The 23,988-nt window shown below is 35.7% G+C and overlaps 1 protein-coding gene across 1 annotated transcript in view; it reads left to right on the plus strand.

Moving 5' to 3' along the window:
• The first annotated feature begins 8,870 nt into the window (after window positions 1–8,870).
• LOC106882652 (acetylcholine receptor subunit beta) overlaps window positions 8,871–23,988 on the plus strand; it is a 46,520-nt gene continuing 31,402 nt past the window's right edge. Inside the window, exon 1 of the mRNA XM_089341641.1 lies at window positions 8,871–10,100. Within this exon, the coding sequence (XP_089197767.1) occupies window positions 10,036–10,100 (65 nt within the window). The 5' untranslated portion in view covers window positions 8,871–10,035. The remainder of the gene's footprint in view (window positions 10,101–23,988) is intronic.

Consider the following 23,988-nt stretch of genomic DNA (forward strand, 5'->3'; position numbering starts at 1 on the left):
ACACACATACATATATACATACACACGCATACACGCAAACACACAAACACACACACACATGTATATATGAGAGATGAAGGAGGCATTGTAGGAGCGCAGGATGAGAGAAAGGGCGCACAATGTGGGGCTGGTCCCTAGGGTGCTGGTTATCTTCACACCAGCATCATGTGTGTATATATATATATATATATATATATATATATATATATATATATATATATATGTATATATATATATATATATATATATATATATATATATATATATATGCATACATATATATATATACACACTTACATATATTTATTTGTATATATATATATATATATTTATATGTATGTATATAATACATATGTATATTTATATATATGTATATATGTATATATATAATGTATGCGTGTGTACATGCACACACACACACACACACACACACACACACACACACACACACACATACACATACATATACATATTCATATATATATTCCCCTGAATAACACCGACTGAGAAATTCAAGAGCTGGTTCCTATTTTGAAGAAATGTTTTTTATATAAACAATCGTTCGCCCTTCAACAGAAAGCAGTAACCAAAAGAAAAGATGTAGAAGCTGGATGTCGGAAATATTGTTCAGTACATTTTTTAAAAAACATCTTCTATCCTTACCAAAGTTGGTTATCTGGAAATTATGCTATGAGCTCTAGAAATAACGAACTCGACAAACCAACGTCACAGATTTGGCAAACCGGGTCAGAGTAATTTGTATACAGGCGTACGAATACCCGCGCTCGCGCACAGCGACACACAAACACATACGCATATATAAATGTGTGCGTGTGTGTTTGTGTATACATGTAAATATATATGTGATATATATATATATATATATATATATATATATATATATATATATATATATATATACATATATATATATATATATATATTTATAGTATATATTGTACTTATATTTATATATGATATTTTTATACTCTCTCGTTTACTCTCTTTTACTTGTTTCAGTCATTTGACTGCGGCCATGCTGGAGCACCGCCTTTAGTCGAATCAAATCGACCCCAGGACTTATTCTTTAGAAGCCTAGTACTTATTCTATCGGTCTTTTATGCCGAACCGCTAAGTTACGGGGACGTAAACACACCAGCATCAGTTGTCAAGCGATGTTGTGGGGACAAACATACACACACACACACACACACACACACACACACACATACATATATATGAATATATACGACGGGTTTCTTTCAGTTTCCGTCTACCAAATCTACTCGCAAGGCTTTCGTCGACCCATGGCTATAGTAGAAGACACTTGCCCAAGGTGTCACGCAGTGGGACTGAACCCGGAACCATGTGGTTGGTTAGCAAGCTACTTACCACACAGCTACTCCTGCTACTATTTATTTATTTATTTAAATATAATATATATTATATATATATATATATATATATATATATATATATATATATATATATATATATATATATATATATGATATTTTTGTATTTATATATATATATATATATATATGATATTTTTGTATTTATATATATATATTCTTTTATTTTCTTTTATTTGTTTCAGTCATTTGACTGCGGCCATGCTGGAGCACCGCCTTTAGTCGAACAAATCGACCCCGGGATTTATTCTTTGTAAGTCTAGTACTTATTCTATCGATAGGAAAACTTCTTAAGACAGCAGCATCCAGAAATTTTAAGAATATAAAAATTTGTGGAGAGTTAGGGCTTCGAATGAACAAACAACAACAGAATGGACGTACTAAAATTATAAACGTTACATTAATAACTTTACGTTTATTAGAATATATACTAACAAAAATAATAAATGAATTTATATAAAAATATTTATTTCACCAAAAAATAAAAGAAAAACATTTAACAATATTATTGAAAATAAATTCAAAACTTATCTTATCAAAGCTTTAGTTTAAAATAAAATTCAAACGTTATACTATTAACTTAGCGTTTATTAGAATATTAACTAACAAGAAATGAATTTATATAAAAATACTTATTTTACCAATAAATCAAACAGAAACATTAAACAATATTGTTGAAAATAAACGCAACACTAATCTTATTGAAGTTTTTGGTTTAAACTAAAATGGTAAATGTTATACCATTAACTACATAGATACAGATAGGATATACATACACATATAAGTGTCCGTGTGCATGCATATATGCTTATGCGTATATATATATATATATATATATATATATATATATATATATATATATAATTCAAATTACGACAAACGTAAATAAACAAACGAAGCTTGCTTTTAGAAGCGTTGAGATGTCTTAGAAAGTTAAAGAAGTGATTTTAAATTCTCAATCGCAGGATAATGCTAATAATATAGCCTGAACAGGATAAGCTACCCCTATTTTGCAGAAAAAAGTGTAGGTGGTTAGCTAACCACCCACGTACACTTTTTTCTGCAAAATAGGGGTAGTTTATCCTGTTCAGGCTATATTATTAGCATTATCCAGCGATTGAGAATTTAAAATCACTTATATATATATACATAAATATACATACATACATACATACATACATACACACACTCACTCTCTCTCTCTCACACACATACACATATCTATATACATACATATGTGTGTTTGTGTGTGAATGTGAGTGAGTGTGTGGGGATGTGTATGCATATGTATATAAATACTTTAGGTAAAAGCTGTAAACTTAAGAATGCGTTATAACTCTGAAGTTCACGTTTCCGATCTTCAGACGAGAACGTGGCAAAGGAAACATTAGTAAAGTATTAAAATGCAACAATAAATATCAATGAAAGTAATTTGAACGTATGAAACGAAGCTTACCCACAGTTTTGGAAACAGCTCGTTTCGTTAAACAAATTGTGTGACCGTTAAAGTAAATATAAACATAACCTGACGTTAATTAATCAATAAATAAATAGCTAAATGAATGGGAGCAGAGATAGCGATAAGGGGAGAGGAAAGAGTAGTGAGAGAAACGATGATGATGATGAGAAGAAGAAGAAGAAGAAGAAGAAGAAGAAGAAGAAGAAGAAGAAGAAGAAGAAGAAGAAGGGAGAAGAAGAAGAAGAAGAAGAAGAAGAAGAAGAAGAAGAAGAAGAAGAAGAAGAAGAAGAAGAAGAAGAAGAAGAAGAAGAAGAAGCGTGTGTTTGGGAACAGAGTTGTTGAATAGATTTTACGAGTGTTGAATGTAAACATGTGAAAAATTAATTAAATAAATATATAAATAAACTGGGAAATGCAGGGAAAAGGTGGGGGTGCATAAGTAGAAGAGGGGGGAGGAAGGAGAAGAAGAGAAATAACAGAATAAGAATGAGGTTGGGAAAGAAGTAGAAAGAAAAGGGAAAGAGGAGAAGAAGGAGGAGTAAAGGGAGAAGTAGGCGAGGAAGAAGGAGAGAAATATGAGAAGAAAAGAAGAATACAAAGAGGAGAAAGATGAGGAAGTAGAAGTAGTGGAGAATAGATGAATAATAATAATAATAATAATAATAATAATAATAATAATAATAATAATAATAATAATAATGATAATAATAATAATGATAATAATAAGATGTTGGTGATGATGATGATGATGAAAAGGAAGAATAGATGAAGAAGAATAAGAAAGAGTAGAAAAAGAGGAGAAAGAATAAAATAAAGAAGTGGAATAATACTACTACTACTACTACTACTAATAATAATAATAATAATAATAATATGATGGTGATGATGATGATGATGATGATGATGATGAAGAAGAAAACGAAGAATATATGAAGAAGGATAAAATAGAGTAGAAAAAGAAGAGGAGAAAGAATAGAATAATAGAAGTGGAAGAAGGATCATAATAATAATAATAATAATAATAATAATAATAATAATAATAATAATAATAATAATAATAAGAAGAAGAAGAAGAAGAAGAAGATGACAATGATGAAGAAAATGAAGAAAGATTGTGCTAGAACGGCAGGGATGGATATGGAGGCAGCTTAAAAAATGTAGCATTTATTTGAAATGAAATAAATATGAAAAAATGTAAACGATTGATGAGACAATGTCCAGAAAATGCTTGGAATTACGAAATTAGTGAATATGGAGCATTGTACGTACTTGCTTGTACGTACTTGCTTGTATGTATGTATGTATGTATGTATGTATGTATGCATGGATGCATGCATGCATGCATGTATATATGTATGTATGTATGTATGCATGTATGTATGTATGTATGTATGTATGCGCAAGTATGTATGTATGTATGTATGTATGTATACATGTATGTATGTGTGCATGTTTGCGTGCATGTTTGTATGCATGTATGTGTGTCTGTATGTATGCATGCGTAAATGTAAGTATATGTCTGTATGCATATATGTATGTATGTGTATATGTCTGTATGTGTGTATGTCTATGAATTTTTAAATATGCATATGTGTGCATATATACATATACAAATGTTCTGGAAGGATTCCGACCACCCCTCAAGTGACTAAAGGTGGAGTGACTCATTGATATAAAGTAAAGAATTGTGAGCGATTGATAGTTCGGATCGGTAAGCAGTTCACTGTGAGCCGAAATTGAGAGCGTTGAGTTTCGTGTAATATTAATAGTAGTGCGTCGTGTGAATACTTACCTGCCACCCTGTTTCGTTAAATTACATATCCAACTTAAAAGGAAACAAAAACAAACCTTTCGTTAAAATGGAATTCTCTGAACTCCCACATTGTGAGTTATATATATATATATATATATATATATATATATATATATAATACAAAATGGGACAAGAATGCAAAACATCCAGACAGATGATACAGAGAAAACAAGGGCGGGTCATTCGGAGTTTTCTTTCGTCAGTCGAGTTCCAAATTATCTTTGCAATTTCGGCTGGTAATACTCGAGATTGCTCCCATCTGGCCAGCCTCAAGGAAAAACTAAGCTAAGAACATTAGATTCCTTGGAAGAAAGCAGCGAATGTATACAAAAACAAGGACGGAAAAAAGCGAACAATGTTACTCAAATACAATAAAAATAACAACAGGACATAACAACAGGTGTCTTTCGACACATATGTCTACATACTAATTAAATTAAGCTGGTGTGTGTGGAAATAAAGCCTTACGGCAGGGATACAAGATTTCACAAGCACAGGAAGGAATATCAATATTGAACGGACAACGGCCGGCCAAAAAAGAAAGATCAGGCTTGGCCGAACGCTGGTCACATCCTTGATTGTTACACGAAGGTCTTCCTTGACTATTCGCCGAACCTTTCCCACCGGTTCTTTGTATCGGCTTGTGGATGGCCTGCCTGAGTGTGTCTCGCTCTTCGCTGAGGTGCGGCCATGTTTGTGCGATTGTACCACCCCTTGTTCTGCGTTTTGCCCATGCCAAATGCCTGCTGAATCTTCTTTAAAATTTGAGCTTGAGTATCACTAAGATTTTCACAAAACTTGATGCAATATCTCTACTCGATGCGTTCGCTGAAAACGAAAATCCGACGAGCACACACTACACGTCTGTACTCTAGTCGTCTTTTATATATATATATATATATATATATATATATATATATAATAATATTATTAGGGACAAAATCCAAAATTACAGGTAAAAAACTCAATTAAAATCAATTTATAAAAAATTAAAATTAAATTGAGCCTTATAGATAAAGTATATATAAAATATATATAGTTTTAGGGAAAATAACCAATTTTCAAGAACTCATCGATGAAAATCCACTATCACATATAGAAAAATTAATAATTATACTCATTTATTGTGCTTTTAATTATTAATTTTTCTATATGTGATAGTGGATTTTCATCGATGAGTTCTTGAAAATTGGTTATTTTCCCTAAAACTATATATATATATATATATATAGTGCCACGCAGTGGGAGTGAACCCGGAATCATGTAGTTGGTAAGCAAGATACTTACCATACAGCCACTCACGTATATACGTGTATACGTATGTATATATCTATGTGTATATATGTGTGTGGGTGTGTGTGTATATATATGTATGTATGTATATGTGTGTGTATATATGCATGTATATGCATATATATGCATATATATATCTATATCTATCTATCTATCTATCTATATATATATAAACAAAGTGTCCGCCCAACTGTTTTTTTTATATTTACCAGCTGACTAAATATGACGTTGGCTGCGTTTTCCTAGAGCATGAACGTTGCTTAGGTGTTTGGTCGCTCGTTCATTGTTCGGGTTTTCATCCACGTCACAAAGCTGTCTTCCCTTAACTGCAAGTAGGGATATCATATCGCGTAGTTTTGAAACGTGAACAATTAGTCAAAAACTAAACATATTATCTTTTATTTTTCACTTGTTTCAGTCACTGAACTGCGGCCATGCTGGAGCACCGCCTTGAAGACTGCAGGCGAAGAATTCGAGCCCAGTACTTACTTTAAAGTGTGGTACTTAATCTATGAGTTGTTTTTTTTTTCTCTACTTCTTTTCTTCTTTCCCGTATTTACTGAGGGTTCGGAATTTTCTCCTTTACTCCTTTGTCATCATTTTGGGGTATCTGAGCTAGGTAGCCCCTTTTGCTATCATTCCTAGGGCACTTATGACAACAGGAATTGTTTCAGTCTTGAGGTTTCACATTTTGCCAATTTCTATTTCAAGATCTTTATACTTGCTCAGTTTTTGGTAGGTCTTGATAGATATATTTATATCGATTGGGGCAGTCATATCAGTAAGGAGGCCTGATTTTTGTCTGAAGTCTTTCAGCATAATGTCTGGCCTATTCGCATCTGTCTTTCTGTTAGTTTGAACGGTGAAGATCCAAAGGAGTAAGATGTGAATATTTTGAAGCAGTGGAGGGAGGTGGTTTGTGTTCCCACCAGTTCTTATCTTGGGGCAAGTCCAGGTTTTTGCAAATTAGCCAGTGAATGTATTGTGCTGCTCTATCATGCCTGTTGAGATACTCTGTAGGCGCAAGAAGACTGCACATAAAGACATGATCAATGCTTTCATTTTGTTGTTAACATACACGACATATTGGGCAGCCGCCGTTCTTTAATATGTTGGCCTAGTATTTCCTTATAGGTAGGCATTCATCTCGGGATGCTATGATAAACCCTTTATTATTATTATTATTATTATTATTATTATTATTATTATTATTATTATTATTATTATTATTATTATTATTAAGGCGGTGAGCTGGCTGAATCGTTAGCACGTCGGGCGAAATGCTTAGCGGTATTTCGTCTGCCGTTACGTTCTGAGTTGAAATTCTGTCGAGGTTGACTTTGCCTTTCATCCTTTCGGGGTCGATAAATTAAGTATCAGTGAAACATTGGGGTCAATGCAATCGATTCATCCCCTCCTCCAAAATGGCTGCCCTTCTGACAAAATATGAAAGTATTATTATTATTATTATTATTATTATTATTATTATTATTATTATTATTATTATTATTATCAGATCAGTAGATGGGAGAATCGGTAGAGGTTCAAAGAAAATATTTTGTGATTTTTAATTTTTTATTTTGAGATCTTTTTTATTCAAAGAAAATATTTTGTGGCATTTCTTCCGGTAGTCAAGTGAGCTTTTGCGTTTCTTCTGGATCTAGTTTTTTTTTCATTCGCAAAATATGCATTTTTTAAAAGACAGTTAAAAATCAGAAAATCGGCTATAATAATGTAGCCTACCAGTCTCATTGCTTTGAAGGTATAATGTTGTGGAGACAAAAATTGGAGAAAAAAGCTACAGAGGTTTAAAAATCGGAAAAACACTGTATTTTTAGCCAATAGCGAGACAGAAATTTTCTGCGTTTATCGGAGCGGTGTCAACTTTAAAGTTGTACTCTGTGAAATTTAGAGTTTAGATTCTGTGACATAACCTGTTCATTGTAGGTTTCTAAATAAACAGAAATACCTAATAAAATCAACATGTATCATCTTACTGTATCTTTTGTCTTTTCATTGATTGTATGTTTTTTAATTTTTATTTGTTTGTTTGTTATATTAATATATTTGTCTGCATGTGTTTACTTTATGCATATTTCAGTATTAAGTTTACCTGTCATGAATTTGTGTACATCATTAATATATAAGTGCATGTGGATGTATGTATTCATATATAAGTTTGAGGAAGACTATATCCTTCTTTCCTTCCTTCCTTCCTTCCAGGTGTTGATGAAATTGATACCAGTAATATACTGTCGACTCCAAAACTGTATAAAATTCCATGTTAAGTTAGCTGGAGGAATAACAAAAAGTGAATAAGGAACGAGGAGGGGGAGTTAAGAATATATAATATGTAAAACACTATCACCATCCCCGCCACCGTCACCGACGCCCCCCCCACCGCCATCACTATCACCGCACCTTCATCCTCGTCGTCTTCGTCATCGCCATCATCATCATCATCATCATCATCATTACTATCATCGTGATCATGATTATCATCACCACCACCACCACCACCACCACCACCACCACCATCATCACCATCATCACCCCTAACATCAGCATCATGGTAACCAACTTCATCGCCCCTACTGACAGAGTTGCTATAGTCATCACCACCATCGTCGTCATTTTCATCAGCATCATTATTACTGTCAAAGACATCACCGGAATAAAGGAGAAAGACAGACGGACAGACAGACAGACTGACAGACAGATAGATAGATAGATAGATAGATAGATAGATAGATAGATAGATAGATAGATAGACAGATAGGCAGACAGAAGATAGATAGATAGATAGATAGATAGATAGATAAATGCATATATACATATCGATATAGACAGAGCGTGAGAAACACAGTGAAAGAATGTGTGTGCGTGTGTTTATGCGTGTATGTGTGTAGATGTGTGTGGGGAAAGAGAGAAAAAGAGAGAAAGGTAAAGAGAGAAAGAGAGAAAGATTGACTGACTGACTGGCAGACAGACAAAGCAAACACTGGGAGATATCACTGTGTTGGAGTGAGAGATGGGGTAGGAGGAGGAGAAAGATGAGAAAGCGAGAGGGGGAGGTAGAAAAGTGGAGAGGGAGAAAGGAAGAAAAGAGGGGAGAGAGAGAGAGAGAGAGAGTTGAAGAAATGTGTTGTGTGTGTGTGTGTGTGTGTGTGTGTGTTGGCGTGCAGTTAGTGTGTAGGTGTTCGCAGTGAGCGCAAACGGGTGTATATGTATGCATTTGTATATGTATGCGTGTGTGTGTATATGTATGTGTATGAATGCATATGTGCGTGTATGCTGGGGTTTGTGTGTGAGTATGTATATATGTTCGTATGTATGTGCTATGTATAAATGAACGTATGTGCGTGTGTATGCTTGTATGTGTATGTGTAACTATGTATGTATGTGTATGTATATGTATGTATGTGCGTAGCATGCATGTATAAATGAAAGTATTCGTCTACGTGTGTGCGTGCGTGTGTTTGTGTGTGTGTGTGTGTGTGTGTGCGTGTGTGCGTGTGTGTGTGTGTGCCTTGGTGTGTGTGTGAGTGCCTTGGTGTGTGTGTGTGAGTGCCTTGGTGTGTGTGTGTGTGTGTGTGCCTTGGTGTGTGTATGTGTGTGCGTTGTGTGCGTGTGTGTGTGCGTTGTGTGTGTGTGTGCCTTGATGTGTGTGTGTGTGTGTGTGTGTGTGTGTGTGTGTGTGTGCCCTGGTGTGTGTGTGTGTGTGTGTTTGGTGCGTTACCGAGAAAAACCAAAAATTGCAGCTTTTAGAAACTCTGCGACTGACTACAGTCGACATCAGCAACAGCTGCAACAACAACAGAAGCGAACTTACCATTGTATCCCAGTAGCATCACCACAACCACAACAACAGCCACCACCACCACCACCGCTAGTAACAGCAGCAGCAGCAGCAACAACAACAACCACACTACGACGACGAACGACGGCGCCGCCGACGACGACATCAACATCAACACCAAGAACCCTAGAGAACGACAGGAACATCAAACTTGAAGAAAGAGCAGGACAGCACAGATAGGAAAGGAAAAAAAAAAATGCAGCCACCCGTGACCCTCTATAACCGGGTGTCTTTAACCCTCTTCGTCTGCGTCCTTCTCGGGTAGGTAGATAATTAATTTCAAGTTCTTAAATACTCTCGGTATACCCTGCCGAAGATGTGTGTGTTTTCATTTTTCACTTCTACCCTTTATCACTTTAAACATTCCACCCCGTTTGATTTTGTAACAGGTCTCGCTCTTATGGAAGTAAACTTGTGTCTTTCTCAACGCCTGTCTCTTTCTGCTTGACCGCCTCCCCCCCCCGTCTCTCTCTCTCTCTCTCTCTCTCTCTGTCCTGTCTATGTTTCTCGTTCTCTTTCTCTTTCCCATCTATCATTGTATCTCCTTGTCTAACAATATATCTATCAGTCTATCTGCCTATCTCTCTCTCTCTCTCTCTCTCTCTCTCTCTCTATCTATCTGTCTGTCTGTCTGTCTGTCTGTCTGTCTGTCTATCCATCTATCTAGATATATGTATGTACGTATGTATGTATGCATGCATTCATACATATATGTATGCATATATGCAGGCACATATGTATGCACCAATCTATCTAACTATCTATCTATCTATCTATCTATCTATCTATCTATCTATCTATCTATCTATCTATCTGTCTGTCTATCTATCTGTCTGTCTGTCTGTCTGTCTGTCTGTTTGTCTGTCTGAGTTTGTATGTATGTATGTATGTATGTATGTATGTATCTATCTATCTATCGATCTCTCGATCTATCGATCTATCTATCTAAATGTCTCCTTAAGATACAGTTACACATGCACGATACATCCATAGATATTTACATCAATAGATTACTGAATAAACAATGTCTTCATGTAAACATAATACTGTGTATTGCTATATATGTGCGCGTATGTCCATGTATCTGTACGCACACACACACACACGCATATATATATATATATATATATATATATATATATATATATATATATATATATATATATATATATATATATATCTTACCGCAGTTGTGACTGGAAGTTTAGCCACTTGACTTCGAAATCGTGAGGTCTTGCGTTGTGATATTTTCTTCTGCCATCGGCCCGGTTGGACTAAAGCCTTATTTTATTTATTTACGGGGACGTAAACAAAACAACATGGGTTACCAAGCCATAGGTAGGGGGTACAAACACACACACACACACATATATATATATATTATTTATATTATTATATATTTATATTATTATCGAACGATACGCATCCTTTTCCAAGTAAGTTTTATCTATCTATTTATATATATAAAATATACAAGAAATGAGGGCAGGGAATCGTCAATTAATAATAGAATTAACAATTAACAATTTTGCCATATATATATATATATATATATATATATATGTGTGTGTATATATACAAGAATTAGGGAATGGAGTAGATAAAATGCAGGCCACACGTGTTTCATAGCAAGCAGAACCTCGGAAGTAGTAATTATCCAAACGATGAGGGAGACCGATAGTTATTCCTCAGTCCGAAGGATATTTTGTTTACATGAAGTTTACATTGTCGTTAGGAGAGCCCGTGTTAACTCGCGTAGGGTTCGATCAAAATGCTATATATATATGCATATATGTTTGTGCGTGTTTGTGCATACATGTGTGTGTGTGTGTGTGTGTGTGTTTTGTCCCTCACGACCGCTTGACAGCAGGTATTGGTGTGTTTACGTCCCCGTAACCTAGCAGATCGGCAAAGAGACTGATTCATTCGACTAAAAATTCTTCAAGGCGGTGCTCCAATATGGCCGCAATCTAATGGCTGAAAGAAAAGATACAAAATATCAGATAGATAGATAGATACATTTCTTTTATTAGCCACACAGGGCTCAACGAAGATGGGACAAATACAATGTAGAGCTTTTCTTTTTGGAAGGGGGAAGGAAAAAAAAAAATAATAAATAAAAGGGGGGGGTCGATCAAAAGGGATCGTAGGAAAGAAAAGGGAGGAGTTCGATCAAAAGGGATCGAAAAAAAAAGATAGAGTGATTGATGTATAGATAGATAGATAGATAGATAGATAGATAGATAGACAGACAGATAGATAGATAGATAGATAGATAGATAGATAGATAGATAGATAGATAGACAGACAGATAAATAGATTGATGGATATATATATATATATATATATATATATATATATATATATATATATATATATATATATATATATATATATATATTATAAGATCTGGTAATTAGTCATATATTAATATATTAATTAATATCGATTAATTATCAGGGGGCCAGCACATTTAAAGAATCAAAGAGATTCAGAAATATTATCTGCAATCTCAGGGGATTAAGGTACATTTTAAAAATAACGTCGACCACTAACGTGGACAATTAATGCGCTAGAAATAGATCACATTTTGTGTCTAAAAAGTTCTCAACATGAAATATAGCAGCATACCAAAAACGTGAGCGGGCAAGACATTTAAAATCACCTAAAAAAAAAAATCATTATTAAACAGGAACCAGGTTTCGGATTTAACAAATTCTTACCATTTGTCTATTCCTCATCAGCCTGATTTGTAATGTAGCAGCAATTATCAGAATGGTATGTATAGTTGCCCACCGCCATGGGTGTGCGTGCATATGGTTCTGCTAATTACAGCTTAGCGCTAATTCCAGGAATATATCCGCAGAAACTAGATTTATATGTATGTACGATGAACTTCCATATAATTTACATGTACTAAATTCCCTCACAAGGCATCGGTCGGTCAGCACTTCCCCAAGGTGACGCGAAGTGGGACTGAACCTACCCGAACTTGAAACCATGTAATTGTGAAGCGAGCTTCTTAACTCCACAGCCATGCCTGCGTCTTGAGAGTGAAACTAGGTAGGCAATTTGTATTTGAAAAGATCCATCCATGTCTCATATACGGTCATCTTGATTCTGTCAAACGGGTACGAGTGTCTAACAAGGGTAACAGGGTCTGTGGTATGCTCAAGCGGTTAAGCCACTTCCGGAAATTTGGGTCTCTTTATCAAAGGGTCTGCTGGACCAAACCCTTGAGAGTGAAGCTGGGTAAGCATTCTGTTATTGAAAAATTCCAGTGATGCCATGTACGCGGTTATATTGATTCTGCCTAATGGGTACAGGTGTCTGTTAAGGGTACAAGTGTCAGTGAAGTGCTCAGCCACTTACATGACGAATCAAGATGGATACACCCGTAATTCAAAGGGCCAATCTAGTCACATACCCAGGGTGTCGTTGATTCTTCCAGAATGTTACATTAAAGATACAAATATTTTGTCGAATACTTAATACTATAATTCAAGTTGCACTGTATGTACCCGTAATTTGAAGAATCAGCCCTGTCAATATACAGGGTCATGTTGATTCTACCCTAAGATTACGTTAAGGGTATCTTTAACGGTGTCAGTGAGATACTTAACCACATAGACTGTAACACAATGCACAAGTAATTGGATTAATAAAATGACTGACGCATGGTCTAGAAATGAGAGGTGGCGGGATTATAGTTGGAAAACCTGAATCTGGTGATCCGGGGACTTGATAACAGCGACATAGGTATATGCGTGCAAACACCTGTGCAACACGGCATTCATTTCTTTCTCTTTCTCTCTCCTCCTCTCTGTCTGTCTGTCTGTCTGTCTCTCTATATATATTTGTATATATATGTATATTGATGTATAATAATAATATTAGGGACAAAATGTATGTATGTATGTATGTATCTATATGTGTGTGTGTGTGTGTACGTACATATATATATATATATATGGGAGAATATACAAATAATAACAACAGACGAGGACAGGTGGTGTAAATAACAAAAGTATATATTAGTATGACGCTCGGGAATACGGAAAGTCTTTGAAGTTTCGAGCTACGCTCTTCAACAGAAAGAATACGGAGACAAGGAGAAAAACACGGAGAAAAAAAAAAATATATATATATATATATATATATGTACGTATGATATATGTACGTATCTCTTCTCTCTTTTGATCTCCACCTCTCTCCCTTACATACATACATGCATACTTGGGCAAGTGTCTTCAAATATAGACACGGGCTGACCAAAGTTTTATGAGTCGATTTGGTAGACGGAAACCGAAAGAAGCCTGCCGTATATATATATATATATATATATATATATATATATATATATATATAGATATATATATAAATGTGTATGCTCGACCACCTGTATTTACATGCATACGCACGCACTCATATACTTACACACTAATTGTGTATATAAATTATCTACCTTTCTCTCTATTTCTCTCGCTTATATATATATATATATATATATATATATATATATATATATATATATATATATATATATATATATATATATATATATATATATATATGTGTGTGTGTGTGTGTGTGTGTGTGTGTGTGTGTGCATATATATATATATGTAATATGTATAAATACGAATGTATGTATATATATCTATCTATCTATCTGTGCACACACATGTTCACATGCAAACATTGCACACTCTCAAACATTCAAACGCAACCACAAATGCACGACCAGACATTTCCCAAATCCCTTTGCATGTTGTAACACAAATTTCTATCTATTAAAGAACATTGATAAAGATGGCTTGAATAATATTCAGAGATGCTTTATCTCATGCAGAAAACCACTTAAAGATTCTGTTAGCTTTTCTCATGAAAGCTATCATAAATTTGGAAACCCATCGTTATGAGCTGGTATATCAGGGTTGTAATTGTTTCTTTCCTAAGCCTGTATGCTCCGCCTGTTTGGACAGCAAGGAGTGAACTAGCTCTCACCTGCCAGAAGGCACTTTATGTAGATCTTTTGCCAACTACAACCACTTTGATCTGGTCTCAGCTATGTCCTTGTAGGCGACTTGTTTCAATTATTTGAGCTCCAAAACAATCTTTTCTTGGAAATAGAGCGCCGATCTTACTGGGAAACCACAAACAAACTATCAACTTCAATAAGAATGAGTGCTATTCTTTAACAAGAGCCTCGTCAATTAGGTCCCTATATTTGGTTTCGAATTTAAAGTTAATCGGGTTTGGCAAGGGGTCAGCTACTGTACATAGATGGAAGAGAGCAAAAATATTTTCCCTTAGTCAGTACTCCAAATTTTCTCCAAGACAGTAGTCAATCAAGTGCGCAATCCTACTGGATCCACTATCTCTGGCAAGCAAGTCCTACTGCCTTTTCACAAAAATCTTTCTCTGTTGAATCTCATATCTTCTACTCTTTTAGCCCCCACTTCTTACCCCCGACATTGACATTTCTCCAACTCTTGGCACTCTAGTTACCAAGCTCTAGTCATTATTAACAAAGAACTCCAGCAATCCCCCAGTTTTCGCTGTTAGTTTCCACTTCTTTCAGTTTCCTGGAGCCTCCACTTCCTGATACTCTTTATGTTCTTGTTGGCACGTCTCTTTTATCCTCAGCTGGTCGCAGTGCGTTAACTGCTCTTAGTGGCTTTGAATTTTTTCACAGCTGGTGAACTCAGTAAGTAGAGCTAAGAGGTGTTGTACAGGTTTACTAAACTGAAAATTAGGAGAACACCCAGGCGTATATTCTACACAATTTCTCTATTGTCTCTGAGTCGGTGCAAATTCATAAAGCAGGAATGGCCACTGTAGTTTAGTTATGACGCCGTACAGGAAAGCCCACACCTGAAGCCTTCCGATCAAGTTGTTTAGTAAAGTCTTCGTGTCTTTGGGATTACAGATTCCCTTCAGGGTACTGACATTACCATTCCCGAAGCATCGATCGGGTTCCTTATTTATGATTTTTGGGAATCTGAGACCCTTTGGATGCTGTAGATGTTATTTGTCAGCTTCCTTTTAAAGATGCTCTAACTCCAAGATTTCTCTGGGTTGAATTTCATACGTGACCATGAAGCTCTCTTTTCCAGTGAGCTCAAGGTCCACCGTGTTCTTTTGATTCATGGTGTCATGACTCTAATATCATCCATGAAGGACTTTCTGACTAAATACTTTGTATTGTCATCAGTTTCTGGTTCCCTTGACTTCTACGCCGTCCATTTCTAGTAGGATGTTCATGGCAAGCGCAAACAGGACCACAGATACACTTGCCATAATGAACTTTTCACAGCTGTCATGTGGAGGTGAAACTTCTACAATGAGTCCCTAAGCGACACATAGAATTTTACTACTGCTGTGGATACTTACTCCAATGCAGTTTTGATTAGTTGATGGGTGGGACACACTTGGGTAGGCTTTGGAGCGATCTAACCATTACTGCTGAAAGCATGTTTATATTCCTCTTTGCCTCCTCAGTGAAGTGGCTGGTAACTGACGTATATAGAGTTCCCCCACCGCTACAAAAAAAAAAAGCATACTCACTTTAAGAAAGGAAAAGTCTCTATAAATAGTACCCTTATAAATAGTACCCTTATAAATATAAATAGTACCCTTATAAATATAAATACTTCTTTCAAATTGTGATAACTCTGAATAAATTTCAATAACACTGAATTAAAATATCTATACAGATTTTTCCTCTCCTGAAGTGTGGATACATTTTTATGGCAGACTCTGTATTCAAAGTACCAAGAGCAGTCTGGGACCCATTCATTTTGGACACTCGTGTCAACGTATTCATTGGCCTGGATTTATGTTGTTCATATTTTGACAAAGATGGATAAGAGGATTTCTTCTTCGACAATGTAGTAGGGAATTAGTAATAATGGTGCACCCATTTCACGTGACGAATGGAATAACCTAGTCACTATAAGTAAAGAGAAATACGTGAAGTTCCGGAATACGTAGTAGGCAGGGAGGCGCAAGTCGATGCCGTCCAATAACGTCGTGGGACGTTGGACGGAAGGTCCGGTTAAGATGCTAGGGGTCTGGTTTGGTCCGGATCTCCAAATAGAGAACTGGAGTGAGGTCATAAGCGAGGTAACTGTCCTAACCCAGATTTGGTCTGGAAGGACGTTATCACTGCTAGGAAGGACGGAGGTGGTGCAGATGTACATGGTATCTGTTATCCCCTACGGCCTGACCGTCGTGCCTTGCCCCGATTCGTGGCTGAGCAAGTTGGAGCGTCTCCTCTTCCGCTTTTTGTGGAGAGGCGTACCACTTATAAGGCGCTCTATCTGCTGCCAAAAGCCGTTAAAGGGTGGGCTAGGGATGCCGTGGCTGAAGATGCGCAAGTTTGCGCTAAGGCTTGGGCACCTCTGGCTCTACCTGGATGGTGAGCAGGTGTGGTCACCGCTCGTGAAGTTTCTCTTACTGCAACTAACCTCCCTTCGGGAGTCAGGTCCTTGGATCAAGCGGAGACCCATACTGGGTGATTGGCACCTAGAGTGGTGACAGGCACTCACGCTACTCTCCCGGGTGGGCAATACCCGCAGCTGGAGTTCCACCGCGGACTTCTATAGCGGGTTGGTAGAGTTCATGTCAGACGATGTCCTGGAGGAGACTCTGGGCTTCGATAGAAATCAACCAGCCTGTTCTTTCGGGTCGAGCTATCTGGATAATTACCAGAAATCCCTGACCTGGTTGTGTTATCGATCTGCCTTACCTGTTCGAGGGAGGTTGTCAAGGCAGGGTTGTGCCATCTCACCGATCTTTTTGAGGTGTGGGCGAGATAGTGAAACTGCCCTGTACACCTTCGTACAACGTACAGAAATTAAGGAATCGATAACCTATATCGAGCAGCTGTTATCAATGAGGGAAAGAGTACAGGTATCAGCTGAATCTATTATTAAGATTGGTACCGCCTCCTCCCTGAACAGGGAAAGGAGGGCTTGTTTCCTCTGCGTAGTGGCTATGCTGAAAGAGACAGTATGGAGAACACGTGTGAAAAAGATCGCGATAGGTACCTTCATCACTGACCGGAGGCTGGTTGGTTATTTTAACTACCATCTCCAAAGTAAAAATCCGGCTGGAGAGGGGATACCTGTCGCATAGAACGTGTGATAAAAGATGGACGACAGTCGTAAGAAAGTTGCGAATGAATGGAAATGGCTGAGTGCAGCCATCCAGCGATAGAAGGGGATACGTCGGGTAACGGCGGAGGGTCAATTAACCCTGCGATGTAAATAATAGGAACTTTAAATTCTTTATCGATTTTCTTTTGTGGAGTTTTAAAAATATATTCATTCGATTTCAGTATATTTGTTATTTTCGTTGTAATCCTTTCATTGTAATCACACTGTGTACGTCCACTTGTCCGTCCTTGTAATGTCCCCTTAATGTTGGGCCCTGTGTGGCCAATACAAGAAATCGTACATAGCAGGTGGTCACAGTTAGTCGTGCCTTTCCTGGTTTTACTAAGTATATTGTATACCGAAGTGGGTGTTATAACAATCCAATATTTTAAGGATTATAACAGGCATCTAACAGAATGAGATCTTGAAACGTATCTAGTTCCGCCCATTTTCTTCTGGGACACACAACTCTCAGAAAATTTTTGAAGCATCTTGTGTTGTATTATTTTTTTTTATCATTGCCTAACACACACACACACACACACACACACACACACACACACACACACACACACACACACACACACACACACACACACACACACACACATTCATGTATGCACTGGGGTAGAAAGTTAACAAGCCTTCTGAGGTGTCTTATCGGTCGCCGGGAATTGAGAGATTGAAGAATTATCTGAGGAACAAATGAGCTATTTGCAAACCATTTATAACTTAATGACAACGTTGGTACCGTAGCCTTAAAGCTGAAACAAAATTTTAAGATTTAGTATTTATAGGCGTAGGAGTGGCTGTGTGGTAAGTAGCTTGCTCACCACCCACATGGTTCCGGGTTCAGTCCCACTGTGTGGCACCTTGGGCAAGTGTCTTCTACTACAGCCTCGGGCCGACCAAAGCCTTGTGAGTGGATGTGGTAGACGGAAACTGAAAGAAGCCCGTCGTATATATGTATATATATATATATATATATATATATATATATATATATATATATATATATATATATATATATATGTATGTATGTATGTGTGTGTGTATGTTTGCGTGTCTGTGTTTGTCCCCCCACCAACATCGCTTGACAACCGATGCTGGTGTGTTTACGTCCCCGCAACTTAGCGGTTCGGCAAAAAGAGACCGATAGAATAAGTACTAGGCTTACAAAGAATAAGTCCTGGGGTCGATTTGCTCGACTAAAGGCGGTGCTCCAGCATGGCCACAGTCAAATGACTGGAACGAGTAAAAGAGTAAAAGAGTAAAGAGTATAATGCTTAAATTAAGAGTGCTAGTTGCTCTGTAATACAATCGTTAACGTTTCATCAGTCGTCTTACTTTATCATTTTACTTGTAGTCAAACTTTTTCTGTGGCCAGGCTGGAGCACCAGCTTGAAGGGATTAGTCGAACAAATCAATCCCAGTACTTGAAAAACAATTTGGTACCTATTCTATCGATATCGTTTTCGAACAGCTAGCCACGAAAACATAAACAAACCAGCACCGGTTATCAAGGGGTGGTGGGGGTCAGACACAAAGACACATACGTAAATGCACACGACGGGCTTTCACACTGTTATATGTATGTATGTATGTATGTATGTATGTATGTATGTATGTCTGTGTGTATGTCTGTGTGTATATATATATATATATATATATATATGTATGTATATATATATATATATATATATATATATATATATATATATATATATATATATATATATATACCGGAGTAAGCACATGAAATGTGCAACAAGGTGGAAAAAAGAGTACTCAAATACCAGAGGTAGAGTAATATGCTTTATTTAAAAGCAGCAGAAATATAACAAAAAAACCGTTTTTCTAACAAAACTGTCCGATGAACGGGAACGTCAAACTCAGAGTAACGGTTTTTTTGTTATATTTCTGCTGCTTTTAAATAAAGTATATATATATATATATATATATATATATATATATATATATATATATATATATATATATATATATATATATATATATATATACACACATACATACATACACAGGTGAGCACATAAGTGCAAATCAAGGTGGAAAAGATAGCACTCGAATGCCAAAAGTCGAGTAATATGGTTTTATTAAAATTGCAAAATTACCCCATAAGCTGTTACTCAGAGTTTCACGTTCCTGCTCATCGGACCACTGTGATGAAAACTGTCTGTCGAACGGGAACGTGAAACTCTAACAGTTGTTTTTACAATGCAACAAAGGAAAATTCAGTTTCCAGTTAGGACTGGAGTCAGGGTTAGGGTTTAAGGTTAAGGTTAAAGTTAGAATTTAGGTTTAGGTTTTGGGTTTAGGATATAAAGTTTAACATTACAAAGTGCTCTAACCCTAAGAGTGATGTCCAAATATTTTGTTTTAGATATATAGAATGCGACAAAAGAAATCCCGTATCTTACAGGTTGGCAAAAAAGCTCAAGCTAAAAGAGATATTTTTAAAACGCTAAAACGAAGGAAAATAGTTTGTTTCATTTGGTTTTGAAAGCGATATCCTCCAAATGATGGCCTCTAATCACGATATACAGCTGTAGTCAATTTCCGGTGGTATTTCTGGTGATATTTCTGGTTGAAATTGTTTGGCGTATAGCAGTCTTTCATTCGTCAATAGTTGTTGGTTGATATTTGTTCGCCTCACCTTTCAAGTGATCCCAGAGAAAATAATCAAAAGGGGTTAGCTCAGACGATTAAGAAAAATAATCGCAAGGGGTTAGTCATCTGCTTAAGATCAACTGTTCTGGAAACAGTTCTCTCAAAACTTCTGTTGATCTTTTCGCTGTGTGAGCGGTGGCTCCATCTTCTTGAAACTGCCCGAACATCGTGCATTGCCCCAGTTCACGTCTGACCAGACTAGAACGGCTATTCTTCCGCTTCCTATGGAAAGGTCGTTTTTTATTGGTTGGGCGCTCCATTTGTTGTCAACATCCGCTGAATGGAGGACTGGGCATGCCGTGGTTGATGATGTACAGACATGTGCGGAGGCCACAACATCTCCAGCAATTCCTTGACAAAAAGCAGATGTGATCGTCCTTTGTCAGATCCAGGTCGACTTTGCCTTTCATCGTTTCGGAGTCGATAAAATAAGTACCAGAACCCTGGAGTCAACGTAATCGACTGGCCCCTCCCCCGAAATTGCTAGCCTTATGCCAAAATTATTATTATTGTTATTATTATTATTGGCAAACCTACCCATCTACGATGTAGGCATGAAATGAGGGAGGGAAGTAATAACAGCAGTATGTATTAAGAAATGTGTAAACGGTCTTAGAGAAATCACATTATCGTTGGTAATACAGCATTCCGTTGCAGCTATATGACATGTGTTTGCAACTAAGTGACATGTAATGACGATTCACTCCCGAACTGAAATAGGCTTCCAGTCCCTGTATCATGAATGGTTATGTGGACCACTCCTAACGAAAGCCATAGCTTCCTTCAACCACTACATAAAAAGTATTAAGAGAAGACTGTTATTTAGATGCTCTACCGAGCGCAGCTGTGTGTGTCTTAGGCATGTGATGTGGTTTGTTGAGATGCTCTAATTGTTACTGTACTGAAAGTGTTTTACGTAGGATGTATGCGGTGCCTAGTAGTGCTATTTTCTGTATGCTATATATATTTGTTAGTCCTGGTGTCTTTGTTATTATTATTATTATTATTATTATTATTATTATTATTATTATTATTATTATTATTATTATTATTATTATTATTATTATTATTATTATTATTATTATTATTATTATTATTATTATTACGAGGGCAGCGGGCTGTCAGAATTGTTAAAGCGTCAGACAAAATGCCTACTAGTATATTTTCGATTACTTACGTTTCTGAATTCAAATTCCGTCTGTGAATTCAAATTCCGTCTGAATCAAATTTTGCCTTCCACTCCTCCGGGTGTAGTCAAAAAAAAAAAAAAAAAAAAAAAGTAGCAATCAAAAATCGGTCGATATAACCAGCAAGTTCAATCTCCTCGAGTCTGCCGGCCTTGGGCTAAAATTAGCTAGAGTTTTAGTTTATAATTGTTATTATTGTTATTACAGTGGTTGTGTCATTAGGGAGCTAATAATAATAATAATAATAATAATAATAATAATAATAATAATAATAATAATAATAATGATGATATTTGACATCTATTTTAATGTGCAAAGTTATCTTTCATAGCGTCTGAGAAGCAGTAAGGATGTCAATGAAGCGTGAAAATGATTCAGCTGAGGCTGGTGAGGAGTAGCTTGCAGGCGGTGCTCAGAGAGCTGAGAAACGTAACAACAACAACAGCAATAATAATAATAATAATAATAATAATAATAATAATAATAATAATAATAATAATGCTGATGGTCTTGGCGGAGATGATGGTTGATAATGGCGAGGGATAATGGATGATGGGTAACGATGACAGCGATGATGAGGATGATGATGATGATGATGATGATGATGGATAATGATGATGTGTGATGAGGATGTGTGATGATGATGATGATGTTGATGATGGTGGTGGCACTTATAATGTAGATGTGTCCCAAAGTGTATTTCTTGGCAAAAAGGCATGACTGACAGATAAACAATATAAATCAAGAAACTACGAAAACAGGAAAAAGAAACGCAGAAGATATATATATATATATATATATATATATATGTGTGTGTGTGTGTGTGTGTGTGTGTGTGTGTGTGTGTGCGTATATATATATATACACACACATACATATATGCATATATAAATATATGTACATATATATATATATATATAATATATATATATATATTATATATACATGTGTATATATACATGTGTATATATATACATGTGTATATATATACATGTATATATATATATATATATATATATATATATATATATATATATATATACACATGTACATATGAGTATATATATATATGTGTGTGTATGCAAACGTATCTTTATATGTATATATGTATATATATATATATATATATATATATATATATATATATATATATATATATATATATATATATATATATATGTATATATATATATATATATATATATATATATATATATATATATATATATATATATATATATTCACATATACATACATATACACATATGTACATATGAGTGTGTATATATATATATATATGTAGTTTGTATCTACACACATGTATGATGTAGTAAGGATTTGCAATAATGCATAATATAAAAAGAAAATAGAATAACAAACACAGACACACACACAGACACACACACACACACACACACACACACACACACACACACACACGCATTCTATTTGTTTGTACAGAGGTAGAACCCCTAGGGATGAACTAGAAAAAAAACGAAGGAAATTATAGACCGTGTCAAGCCGAAAAAAGCACATCCGAAAAACACACACACACACACATACACAAACGTACACATGTATTTATGTGTGCATATATATATATATATACACATATACACACAATGCATTAGGGTCTTGCAATAGTGCATGGTTTTTTTATTAAAATAACACAAAGAAGATGTAGCAGAACCACAGTTTATATTATTTGTTCAAAGGTGGATCTCCCAGGGATGAAGTGTTTTTGTTTGAAAACCGTCCAATATTGCCAGCAGAGAATGCAATGGTTTATAGAACCATATATGGCTGGCATAACAGAAAACAGATTTTTATGGCACCTCAAATTATGGACTACTTTCGTTGAGTGGGTAGCGAAATACTTTTTGCAGAACTTTATGCAAACACTTGATGATTATATATATATATATATATATATATATATATATATATATATATATATGTATATATATATATATATATGTACACACATATACATATATATATATATAAGTGTGTGTGTATGTGTGTGTATACGGAAGCTTATATTATGGTTATTGGTTAGAATATTATATAATTATTAGAAATATAAATCTCCCTCGGTGCGGTATCACTTGTG

Source organism: Octopus bimaculoides, chromosome 25 (genome assembly GCF_046866305.1).
Source record: "Octopus bimaculoides isolate indiv1 chromosome 25, ASM4686630v1, whole genome shotgun sequence".
NCBI lineage: Eukaryota > Metazoa > Mollusca > Cephalopoda > Octopoda > Octopodidae > Octopus > Octopus bimaculoides.